This window comes from Anolis carolinensis, chromosome 5, assembly GCF_035594765.1.
Source record: "Anolis carolinensis isolate JA03-04 chromosome 5, rAnoCar3.1.pri, whole genome shotgun sequence".
Taxonomy (NCBI): Eukaryota; Metazoa; Chordata; class Lepidosauria; order Squamata; family Dactyloidae; genus Anolis; species Anolis carolinensis.
In genome coordinates, this window is record NC_085845.1 from 85,582,493 (window position 1) to 85,595,895 (window position 13,403).

The following is a 13,403-nucleotide window of genomic DNA, read 5'->3' on the forward strand; positions in this document are numbered from 1 at the left end:
GTTGAGAAATGCTGGGCTAGATCCAATAAATAAATAAATAAATTGTTAATTAACTTGTAACATAGCTCCTTGTCATGATGTTCTATTAAATTCTAATTTACAACTGTAACCTAGAGCATAATACTTGCTTTTCAAATAAACACCAATGTGATCTCAGTCTCAATTGGAGGAGAATTCAAAAGATTGCTGTAAGAAAATAAAGATGGGTTGGAATGCTGAATCAAAAGAGGGCCAAGATTTGAGTTTGTGTATACTTATACAAGTAGGAATCAGTTTTTGGTGGAACATCAATTCACCCTTAAGTAGCATTATCTTTTGAGGAGGCCATCTGTTGTCCAGTTTATGAACCATGGCCTTGGTGTCAACATTTCTTGTGCTTATCTATGACATGGTTCATCTTTCCAGATGGTCACTATGGAGCAGCTTTCTCTATGGAATTCTCATTGTGAGATTTTGATAGGATTATTTGAGGACAGGTATCTTGATGGTCTGACCTTAATGTGAGGATGCATTTCTTTTTTCATGGTTTCCTTGCTATTATGTGATATTAACGCAGAAATCAGCAAAATGTGGCTCACTAGGTATTGTTGGACTGCAGCTTCTATCTGCCCCAGCACAGGTCATTATGAGGAATGTCTGGAATTTTAAATTGACAACATTTGGAGGGCCATATTTTGTGCACATCTGGATTAAAGTCTTCCTTGGATTGGTGTAACATTCCTTACTGTATCATGCAAGTTCTCACTGAACCCGCCTACTTGTATTTTATAATGTGTTTTACGAATACTGATGTAAGTTAACAATAATTTTTAACTGATTTATATTGTACTGTATAATTTTTATATATGCGTTTTATTGTAAGCCGCACTGAGTCCCCTGTTGGGTGAGAAGGGCGGGATATAAATATTGTAATAAATAAATAAATAAATAATGTGCATACCAGATCCATTCCAAATACTTACAGTGGGGGGAAAAGTATTTAGTCAGATACCAATTGTACAAGTTTTCCCACTTAAAAAGATGAGAGAGGCCTGTAATTGACTTCATAGGTAGGCCTCAACTATGAGAGACAACATGAGAAAACACATCCAGAAAATCACCTTGTCTGATTTTTCACGAATTTATTTGCAAATTATGGTGGAAAATAAGTATTTGGTCACAACAAGCAAGCAAGATTTCTGGGTCTCACAGACCTGTAACTTCTTGAAGAGGCATCTCTGTCCTCAACTCATTATCTGTAGTAATGGCACCTATTTGAACTTGTTATCAGTATAAAAGACACCTGTCCACAACCTCAAGCAGTCACACTCCAAACTCCACTATGGTGAAGACCAAAGAGCTGTCCAAGGACACCAGAAACAAAATTATAGCCCTGCACCAGACTGGGAAGACTGAATCTGCAATAGGCAAACAGCTTGGTGTGAAGAAATCAACTATGGGAGCAATAATTAGAAAATGGAAGAGATACAAGATCACTGAGAATCTCCCTCGATCTGGGGGTCCATGCAAGATTTCACCCCATGGGGTCAAAATGATCACAAGAATGGTGAGCAAAAATCCCAGAACCACCCGAGGGAACCTAGTGAATGACTTGCAGAGAGCTGGGACCAACGTCACAAAGGCTACCATCAGTAACACACTACGTCGCCAGGGACTCAGATCCTGCCGTGCCAGGCGTGCCCCCCTGCTTAAGCCAGTACATGTCCAGGCCCGACTGAGGTTTCCTAGAGAGCATTTCCTGCTTCTTAGTGGGGGGTTGGACTAGATGGCCCATGAGGTCTCTTCCAACTCTACTATTCTATGATTCTATGATTCTATGATTTGGATGATCCAGAAGAGTACTGGGAGAATGTCATATGATCAGATGAAACCAAAGTAGAACTGTTTGGCAGAAACACAATTAGTTGTGTTTGGAGGAGAAAGAATGCAGAGTTGCATCCAAAGAACACCACCCCTACTGTGAAGCATGGGGGTGGCAACATCATGCTTTGGGGCTGTTTCTCTGCAAAGGGACGAGGGTGACTGATCTGTATGCATGAAAGAATGAATGGGGCCATGTATCATGAGATTTGGAGTGCAGACCTCCTTCCATCAGCAAGGGCACTGAAGATGAAACGTGGCTGGGTCTTTCAACATGACAACGATCCCAAGCACACCACCAGGGCAACGAAGGAGTGGCTTCATAAGAAGCATTTCAATGTCCTGGAGTGGCCGAGCCAGTCTCCAGATCTCAACCCTATGGAAAAACTTTGGAGGGAATTGAAAGTCCGTGTTGCCCAGCGACAGCCCCAAAACTTCGCAGCTCTCGAGAACATGTGCATGGGGGAATGGGCCAACATACCAGCAGGAGTGCATGCCAACCTTGTGAGGACTTACAGAAAACGTTTGACTTCTGTCATTGCCAATAAAGGATATATAACAAAGTATTGAGATGAACATTTGTTATTGACCAAATACTTATTTTCCACCATAATTTGCAAATAAATTCATGAAAAATCAGACAATGAGGGTCGTCTCAAGTCTGAAACAACTTGAAGGCACACAACAACAACAACAACAACAACAACAACAACAACCCTAATTAACTTGACTCTCTCATCAGCCAAAAGCAGGCCCACACTTTCCATTAAAATACCGATGAGTTTATGTTGGTTTAAATTGTTCTCCATTTTAAACATTGTATTGTTCTCTCATGTTTTTTTGCTCTAAAAATAAGATATTTGCAGTATGCATTCATGTTTTTTTTTTCAGACTATAGTAACCCCCCCTCCAACAGTCGGAGAGACCGTGAATTGGACCTCTGTTTAAAAAGTTTGAGGACCCCTGACTTATGTCATAGAGATGAACCTGTCAATATGTTGTTTTTGTGTTCACATTCTGCTTCTGTTGATTGGTTTTGGAGACAATAATAGTCTACAATCAGGGATTTTGTAATCAAGTTGATGCCAGAAATAAGAGGGACATTATTTTTTTGCTCTTAGGGATGTGGAGAGATGAATACTGATAGGTAGTGCAACAACTCCTTTTCATCTTCTTCCAGGATCCTTGGTACATTGTTTTCAGAGTGTTGTTGTATGTCTTTCGGGCTGTGTGGCCATGTTCCAGAAGCATTCTCTCTTGACGTTTCGCCCACATCTATGGCAGGCATCCTCAGAGGTTGTGAGGTATGGATACCTCACAACCTCTGAGGATGCCTGCCATAGATGTGGGCGAAACGTCAAGAGAGAATGCTTCTGGAACATGGCCACACAGCCCGAAAGACATACAACAACCCTGTGATTCTGGCCATGAAAGCCTTCGACAACACATTGTTTTCAGAGTGTTTGTGCCCATGGAAGAAAATGGTGAGCCCAGTATTATAATCAAAAGATATGCACAATATATCTTAATAAAAAGCTGGACACTTTGGTGGGATAATGATACTTTCTGGGGAGAAATACCAGTAGCTTCAATGCTCCATCCAGTGAAAACAAGCATCATGCAGTAACTTCCAAAATTGTAATTACCGTAAGCCATTTTCTTCCATGCAGTCAGCCTTTCTTCTCTCCCATTCCTCTAATTTAAAACTGGTTCTCCATACCAGGGTAGGCTAGCCAAGATAATTTAAATAGTATCTGTATTTCCTGTTGTCAGCTGCCTCAGTGTGCAATCACTGTTGGTGTTGACTTTGAAATACAAGTCATTCTTCCTGCACTCTTGCTGTTTTGGTTCTTGCCCTGCTGGCATACTTCTTCCAGCTTGCTGAGCCATGGTGGAAAAAAAGCTATAAGATTCACTGTCTTTGTTGTTTGTTTCTGGGTTTCTTTTCAAAGGATTTACAGTGCAACGTGCTGCTTTCAAGGCTATCTGACTTAATTAATGCTGCCTGCCTCTTTGGGAAATAGTGTTCTGGTTTGATCTTCTGCATCTAGAAAGAAGAACTCTTTGAATATTTCATGAAAGAAACTTACAAAGGAAAAGTTGTCATAATAACAATAGGAAATGTGTATGTATAAGAGCTTAAAACTGCTTCTGAATCCCTTAGGCTTATTGTACTGCGTTTGAAGCAAAATCATTTTTTTAACTTCCTAGGAATAGAAAGATTTGACAATGCCTTCCTGAATTATTAAATCTGTTCAGCGTTTTAACAAAGTGTAGACAGTTTGGCAGCTAATTACATTAAATGAGATACACTGTTTGTTCCTTGCAAATGCTGAAGAATTTTTCATTATTCATATTTCATAATTTTGTTTCATTCTTCTATGATCTCTTTAGTCTGGAATTGGAAAATGGATTCACTAATGTGCCAGAGTGGCCAGCTGTGAGGATAAAACAGACCACGTTTGAAAGATGTAATAAATGCTACCTTTCAGAGCTGTCTGTTGAAAATGAACGTTCCCTGAATTATACGTTTATTTTCATTTGCTTCCATAGAATCTTTAGTGTTGCTTCTTCAGCTGTATTTCTAAAAATGCCAGTGTCAAATTAATGTCTGCTGAAATTAATTGGCATTTTTAATTGTGAGATGAGCCAAGAGGAAAAGATAGGGAAAGATGAGGAGGCGTTGTTGTAGCCAGGTCAGATTCTGAGTGTTCAGATGAGGAGAAAGGGGATGCTGGGAGAGATTCAGAGGGCCCAGAGGAGACTGGAAGAGGCCCAGAGAGAGGTGTTTTGGAATCCCCTCCTAGCAGTTCCCAAAAGGATGGAGAGGGCGATATCCATTCCCATGGGAATCTGCCAGAAGTGCAGGCTGAGAGAAATGTGGGAGATAAATGTTTGTCTACACTAGTGGTTCCCAACCTTTTTTTGACCAGGGACCACTTTGACCAGGGACCACTCTCCAACATTAGTACCAAAAGGGTTACGAATCAGTTTTTGGTCAACTTTAGATTTGGCTTGGTTATTTGGGGTGTTGACTCAGAAAATTGCATTGGATAGACCACTTTAGCTCTAGTTTCTGATACAGAACATATGTCATCCATTAGTCGCCATCTGCTTGCCCAAAGAAAACCATGTTTAATAATCCAGAGCTGATGTAATCTATCCAGTAACATTTATTTATTTATTTATTTATTTATTTATTTATTTACAATACTTTTACCATGCCTTTCTCATCCTGGAGGGGACTCAAGGCGGCTTCACAACGGGGCAATAATTCAATGCCTTTTAAAAACAAAATACAAAAGCATCATTTAAATAATAAAACATTAAAATACAATTAAAACACAATTAAAACAATAACATTTAACTCTGACAACAGAGTAAATTACGTGATCCAAGTGCATAGTCCAGGCCGTTCCACTGGTCAAATCTATATCTTTCATATCTAAGTATTACTGCACCAGATTTCTGAAGGCTTGGTCAAAGAGCCATGTCTTCACTTTTTTGCGGAAGATCAGGAGGGAGGGGGCTGATCTAATCTTCCTGGGGAGGGAGATTAGATCAGTATATGAATAATACTTTAGTTATATACTGTCCTATCTCCTCAAGGGACTCAGGGCAGTTTCTACCATAGCAAGGAAACCATACCACAACTTAACACCATACAACAACAAAACATAATACAGTAGTGAGCATAAGTACACTAAACATACAAATCAATCAATTAACCACAGGCTTGAGAACTAATAACAATACTCCATCGCCAATGCAGTTATCTGAATCAGCTCTCCAAATAACCCCAGGATCAGGCTGACTTTAATGGCTATTTAGTTGTATTATTTTATCATGTTTGCAGTGAGAATTTTGTTTTTACAGTTAACGCTCTCTAGTTGGAACTACTGTACCTTTGAAGAGTGTTTGGAAACTTCAGCTGGTCCAAAGAACTCTAGCCAGATTGTTAATTGGGGCTGGCTATGGGGAGTGGACAACTCCATTGTTGCAGCAACTCCACTAGCTGCCAGTCTGTTTTGGGGCACAATTCAAAGTGCTATTTATGACCTATAATGCCCTATATGGCTCGGGTCCAGGCTACATGACAGACCTTATCTCCCTATATAAGTTGACTTGGGTTCTGAGATCATCAGGAGAGGCCCTTTTTTCAGTCCCCCCATCAACTCTAGCATATCAGGACATAAAAGATGGACTCCTTGGTGGCTGTCCCCAGAAGGCCAGAATGTTCCTCTCCTTGTTGTCATTTCAGTATCAGGCTAAAACCTTTTTATTCAGACAGGCTTTAAAAATAAAACATTTAATGAATGGGCTGGGGTGGTGCACTGCTTTAGACTGAACTGTTTATAGACAGCTTTTCATATATTTTTAAAAATTGTACTTCTAAGTAAGTTGTTTTATTAAGTGTAACTCATTTAATTCTATTTTAATACATGCTTTTTCTATGCTTTTAATTGTGTTGCTTTTTAAGTTGAGAGTTGCTTTGGGTTCCATTTAGGAGGGGGGGAGCGGGGTTGAGATTATGATGATGATGCTTGACAAGGATGATTTTTAGTCCGTTGGGCCGTCAGGATGAGAAATTGTACTTACTGCTTTAGCTTTGCTGATTATTTTAAGAGTATATAACATTGATCCCAATCTGTATCTAAGTATATTGTATTAGTAAGTAGATGAGGGGAATAACTCAATTGTTTACTGCTTAATATCTAAAATTGTGTTCTTCCTATTAATGATACATCACTTTGTACCTACATTCATCGGTGCAAAAGTTTAACTTTGAATAACTTAACAGTAAATGCACATGGAATAAACCTTCCCTTTTAATACTGGAGTTTCTTCCAGAGAAACACATAGGACTTCAACTAGTTCGGAACTCATCGATTTATGTGCTGAACTACTTGCGCTGATGATTCAATGTCTTCTATTTCTTTTGGTGCTTGCCTTACTTTTCTTATTTGGTTTTTGCTATGGTGTCACAGAAAGCCTTCTCTAATTATAAATGGAGCCACTACTGTATATGGTTTTAAGCTTAAAATAAATAAAAAAATCTCTTGTGACAGATAGCAGATGCACTGCCATTGATTTACTGCACTTCATGATTTGCTAAATGAATCTTAATAGCATTTATTTAAACATTAAAACATATTGGTCCAGATTAGTTAAGCATCCTTTTAGATGAAGACTTAGAATCATAGAATCATAGAATAGTAGAGTTGGAAGAGACCTCATGGGCCATCCAGTCCAACCCCCTGCCAAGAAGCAGGAAATCGCATTCAAAGCACCCCCCACAGATGGCCATCCAGCCTCTGCTTAAAAGCCTTCAAAGAAGGAGCCTCCACCACAGTCCGGGGGAGAGAGTTTCACTGCCGAACAGCTGTCACAGTGAGGAAGTTCTTCCTGATGTTCAGGTGGAATCTCCTTTCCTGTAGTTTGAAGCCATTGTCCCGCATCCTAGTCTGCAGGGCATCAGAAAACAAGCTTGCTCCCTCCTCCCTATGACTTCCCTTCACGTATTTGTACATGGCTATCATGTCTCCACTCAGCCTTCTCTTCTGTAGGCTAAACATACCTAGTTCCTTAAGCCGCTCCTCATAGGGCTTGTTCTCCAGACCCTTGATCATTTTAGTTGCCCATAATTAACTAGTTGCTCACAACAAGTTGCCCATATCTTCATAAGAGAAGATATTGCTAATTTTAATAGGATCTGCTTTCTAAATTTGTCCTGTCATTTATTTGTCTTTTGCTAGGACCTTGACAAAGAGCTTCCAGTATTGAAACCTTACTTTGTCAAAAATCCTGAACTAGTTGGAAAAACTGGATCTGGCATGCGCGTAACATGGCTTGGACATGCATCAGTGATGGTGGAAATGGATGAACTTGTATTTCTTACGGATCCCATCTTCAGCCAGCGGGCTTCTCCAGTACAGTTTGGGGGGCCAAAGCGTTTCCGAGGGCCTCCTTGTACAGTGGATCAGCTCCCCAAGATAGATGCAGTGATGATCAGCCACAACCATTATGACCACTTGGACTACCACACTGTCGTGAATTTAAACAACCGCTTTGGCAGTGACTTGAGATGGTTTGTTCCGCTGGGTCTCTTAGACTGGATGCAGAAATGTGGCTGTGAGAATGTAATTGAATTGGACTGGTGGGGAGAAAACTGTGTCCCTGGCCATGATGCCGTTACCTTCGTTTTCACTCCTTCTCAACACTGGTGCAAGAGGACTGCAATGGACGACAACAGAGTTCTCTGGGGCAGTTGGTCTGTCTTGGGACCCTGGAATAGATTTTTTTTTGCTGGAGACACCGGCTATTGTGTTGCTTTTGAGGAAATAGGGAAGCGGTTTGGACCTTTTGATCTGGCAGCTATTCCCATTGGAGCATATGAACCAAGGTATGTAAGCTTGAGCCAATGTTTTTCACTACTGCCTTGATGACACCAACAGTTGTATGTCCCTTTTTATGAGTGTTCAGGGTCTACAGGAAGAGGGGGATCTAGGAACAAATGAATAAGTGAAAGTTGACTGGGACTAGACAACACAGCAATAGGAAATTAGACAAGGGTAGGTATAATTGTTATTAGCAACATGTCAGAAGGAAATAGGGTCAGTAAAAGAAACACTTGTGCAAAAAACCAATTATGACAAGGGCAATAAAAAATACATTTGTTAGTGTGCTCTAAAATTTAATAATAAGGTACTGAAATGTTCATTTTATTTTTGGAAGGTGGTTTATGAAGTACCAACATGTGGACCCTGAAGAAGCTGTAAGGATTCACGTTGATGTTCAAACGAAGAAATCTGTTGGAATTCACTGGGGGACTTTTGCTTTAGCAAATGAGGTAAGTGTGAACATATTCATCTGTGAACCTTCTGTTTTAAGAATACATTTTATTGGTTAGCCCTAATAATAATAATAATAATAATAATAATAATAATAATAATAATAATAATGATAAAACTTTATTTATACCCCGCCACCATCTCCCCAACGGGGACTCGGGGCGGCTAACATGGGGCCATGCCCAGAGCAATACAACATAACAAAATATAAAAACAACATATCATTAGGCTGTGTCACAGTACCAAACCAAACATCAAGGCTTGATAGGACTTGATTGCACTCTATATAGAAAGTTAAAATAAGACACCTATAACAATACAGCATGGGGCCCCTGGTGGCACAGTGTGTTAAAGCGCTGAGCTGCTGAACTTGCAGACCGAAAGGTCTCAGGTTCAAATCACGGGAGTAGAATGAGCGCCCGCTGTTAGCCCCAGCTCCTGCCAACCTAGCAGTTCAAAAATATGCAAATGTGAGTAGATCAATAGGTACCGCTCCGGCAGGAAGGTAATGGTGCTCCATGCAGTCATGCCGGCCACATGATCTTGGAGGTGTCTATGGACAACGCCGGCTCTTTGGCTTAGAAATGGAGATGAGCACCAACCCCCAGAGTCGGTCACGACTGGACTTAACGTCAAGGGAAACCTTTACCTTTACGAACAATACAGTAAATAAATATGATAAAACTGAATATATACATCATATTTCTTTATCACACCTACAAGTTACCCCGATCAACCCCACATATATGGTTCTCAAACGTATTGTTTTGTTTAAATACAGAGCTGTTTTATATGTGATTTTTGGAACTTGGCCACACATTAAATACATTGTTCTGATGTGAGATTCCCAGTACATTGTCCATTTGATATATGAATCAAGTAGAAGTCAAATAATGTATGTGCTATGTCCCCAATTTCAGGTGCTCCACAGAGACAAATCGGTTCATTACAGGGATGCTATTAAATCTCCCAATCTGACCATTGTCTCAAGCTGATCAAATCTAGCTCGAGTGAATACCTCCTTAAAATATTTTCACATTTGCATTTTTAAGATAGTTGGCAATTTAGAAAGTACGTTTATATTGACTCAGTCATTTTAGGTTGGCAACATTACTGAGGGTGGCTATATCTTTTTGTGCTTCAATGTCCAAACTATTTTGTATAGCACTCTTTTTTACTTGATAACTTAAGGTGCAGGAGACAGGAAGACTGCAACTTCTTATATAATTTGTCAGTTGGATAAAATAAGAACAAACTGGCTTCCTCCCTAAACGATATATAAAGAACAGTGTAAGAACAGAAATAGATATAATTGAATACTTTAAAAAATCAGAAAGAATGTGTCTCATTAGTTCTGGATGTTGAGAAGGCCTTCGACAATGTGAACTGGGACTTCCTTATATTTATGATGAAGGAAATTGACATAGGATACCAGTTTACCAATGCAATAAAGGCAATTTATGACCAACAAGAGGGCAAAATCATAATAAACAATCAAGAAGCAAAAAGCTTCAAAATAAAGAAAGGCTACTTAACTACGGCTGCAAGAATAACATATGCAAGAAAATGGAAGAACAAAGAAATCCCAACAAAAGAAGAATGGTTACTGAAAAAGGTAGACATAATGAGCATGGACAATTTAACACAACATTTGAAGAAATACCAATGCAAGACAAACAGAATAACTGATCAGACTTTATTCAAAGACTATTTAAAGCAAGAAAATGGAAAATAATAATATAATATTAAGAAGAAAGAAAGAACTTTTTGAATTAATACAAAGAGATGGAGCAAAATATGTAAAGAAATAAGAGTGGAAACAACAACAAAAACAGATTTAATACTTGGACGAAAGAGGACGGAAGCCAAAACATCCCCGTTTATATCCTTATCCCCTTCCTTCCTTTTTCTACTTCCTACAAAATATTTTCCCCCCTCCCTCCCTGTCTTTTCCCTCCCCCACTTTTTTAGTACGAATTTTATTTTTTACTTGTATTTGGAAATATTCAATACAATTATTTGGAAAAAAATAACAGTGTGGGAGCCAGTGGTGAGCCAGGGACTTGATTTTCTGTCCCTTCAGAGCAACAGAGATAGTTAAGTAAGTCCCACAAAAAAAACCCCAAAACACTAAAGCTCACAAGTGTTCAGAAATGCATTTCCCATTTTGAAAAATGGGGATGAAGGGTATATTACTGTTAAATACATGAATTTGAAACTCTTGGAAGTTTCCAAGAGAGGTAATTGCTTTCTTTTTTGTTAGTGGAACATATTCTAGGCAGTGATTGAGGACAACGCCAACTGTCATAAGGGCCACGTGCAACCTCAAGATCACAATTGCCCATTCCTGGCAAAGAAGAATTTCTGAGGTATAGAGAAGCCATTTTCTTCTCTACCTGCAGGAATCTCTTATTTTAATTGGAAGTAAGCAATAGATATACGCTCTCCTTTGAGGTCTGGCCATTCTTCTGTATTGCATACAGTCAGGTCATATAATCATATCAGTTGTCGATTGGCAGTAGAATTACTTGTCTTTAGTGGAGATTAATTGAAAGGAAACTGAGCCGTTTTTTGCACAGGTATGTAATGTTGACTCTTAATTATTGCTTACAGAAGACTAACCATAGATCTGGAACACAGTTTATGAATTATCAAGGAACTATGTCTCTGTTTTCAAGCCATTTCAGATATGGTTAAAGATTTCAGTAGTGGGAAAGGAAATGACAGTAATGATGCTTAATGTAGTCATAATAATATGTAACTAATGAAACCAGAGTTTTATAATATTAAATGGTAACTTTATCCAGCTAATTGCATCTTGTGTAAAATATATATGTATATTTGTTTCTTCTAAGCAGTTTTACCTTGAAATAATTTTTGTGGTTTTCTCAGTGAAGACAGAATTATTACAGGTACTGGCAAAGAGCTACTTATGAAACAATGGCAGCAAATGATTCCCAGTAACCCAGCAGGTTTTGGCTCCATCCTGGTTCAGTTACATTGCAAAACTTTATGTACTGAAATTCATGCATTTTATGTGTATTTTTCAAAAAGTACACATTTTAATGTGCATTTTCCCCATTGACGAAACATGCACATTGTTTTTTCTTCAATGTATCACAAATGTACAGATTTCAGAGGTTAGATGTCATCTGTTGAGAAATATAACTTTTATCTTTCAGTACATACATGTAAGGCTAATGAATTTCTTTTTTACCAGTGTGTAGCATGGATGAGAAACAATAAGGGTCTGTGGGTAAATGGGAGAGATTTATTATGCAGATGCAAGCAGTTTTCATTCTTATTGGCCGAGGTCACCAAGAAGCTTTCTGTAGTTTAACTGAATAGGAAAGGTAGATTCCTTGAGGACACAGCAGTCAATGATTGTAAAACATTGCCTCTATCAACTATATTTCATGGAAGAGATATCAAGAAAAGGGACACCAGGTATTGTAGTAACTGTAGGACCATTATGCATGCAAAGCATCCCCTCCTCATAGGGCATGGTCTCCAGACCTTTGATAATTTTAGTTGCTCTCATCTGGACATCTTCCAGCAGGTCAGAATCTCTTCTGAATTGTGGTGCCCAAAATTGGGCACAATATTCCAGGTGAGGCCTGACCAAAGCTGAATAGAGAGGCACCATGGCTTCCCTTTATCTAGACACTATACACTTTTCGATGCAGCCCAAAATGCCATTGGCTTTTTTAGCTGCTGCGTTAGTGTTGGTTCATGTTCAACTTATTGTCCACAATTTTTCTCACATGGACTATTATCGAGCCAGGCATCACTCATCCTCTATATATGTATTTCACTTTTTCTGCCTAAGTGACGTATCCTACATTTTTCCTTGTTGAAAATCATTTTGTTAGTTTTGGCCCAGCTTTGAGGTCATTTTGAATTCTGATCCTGTCTTCTGGAATATAAACTATCTTTCCCAATTTGGTGTTATCTGCAAACTTGATAAGTATGCCCTCTAAACCTTCATCGAAGTCATTATCTAATTATGGTACAAACAGCTTTTTATAGTAATCACATTTTCCCTTAATGTGTTTTTTTAAATCTCAGTTGTATCTTGTTTAAAGATCTGGGACCAAGCCATGGTGGCAGCAGTTTCTTCTTTATATTAAGAAGCCACTGCCATCATGGTTTGGTTCCAGAGCTTAACAAAATACAACTACGGTAAGTTTTAAAAAAAGTGAAAATAAACTTAAAATAAACTAATTGAAACTGCAATTTTTCAGCTTTCTAATCTGTATTTGGCTGTTACATGTAAAGTCTGGATCCTTACCTTTTCCTGATTTATTTCTGTTCTTCATCCAGCTGCTAGAAAATTGAACTATTTCTTTTGTATAGCAATTTTTGTTACCTTTCCAGAAGTAGGTCCATTTTCTCATTCTGTCTGGTAGCTGACTCATTGCTGGACTCAAATCCTCCAGACAAATTCACCTTCTCAAGACATTTGCCTACTGTTGCTGGTCCTCTCCAAAGAAGATAATACTACTTGAATTGGAAGCTCTTTAGGTTTGCATGTTGAAATCATAATCTAATTTAAAGCAATTTATTTGGATTGTTGAAAATGTTTCTAATTACAACTGCTAGAATCCCACAACTGAGTGGATTCTAGAACTTGCAGTAAAATCATAGCTTTTTCCAAACTTGGCTTGTGATAAAGAACAAAAGGATTATTGG

The 13,403-nt window shown here is 38.7% G+C and overlaps 1 protein-coding gene across 2 annotated transcripts in view; it reads left to right on the forward strand.

The window, feature by feature from the left end:
* Nucleotides 1-13,403, forward strand: part of napepld (N-acyl phosphatidylethanolamine phospholipase D) — a 39,510-nt gene that overhangs the window by 22,245 nt on the left and 3,862 nt on the right. For both annotated transcript variants that reach the window (XM_008111528.3, XM_003221529.4), the window contains 2 exons: nt 7,617-8,263; nt 8,596-8,710. In XM_008111528.3, the coding sequence (XP_008109735.1) occupies nt 7,617-8,263; nt 8,596-8,710 (762 nt within the window). The remainder of the gene's footprint in view (nt 1-7,616; nt 8,264-8,595; nt 8,711-13,403) is intronic.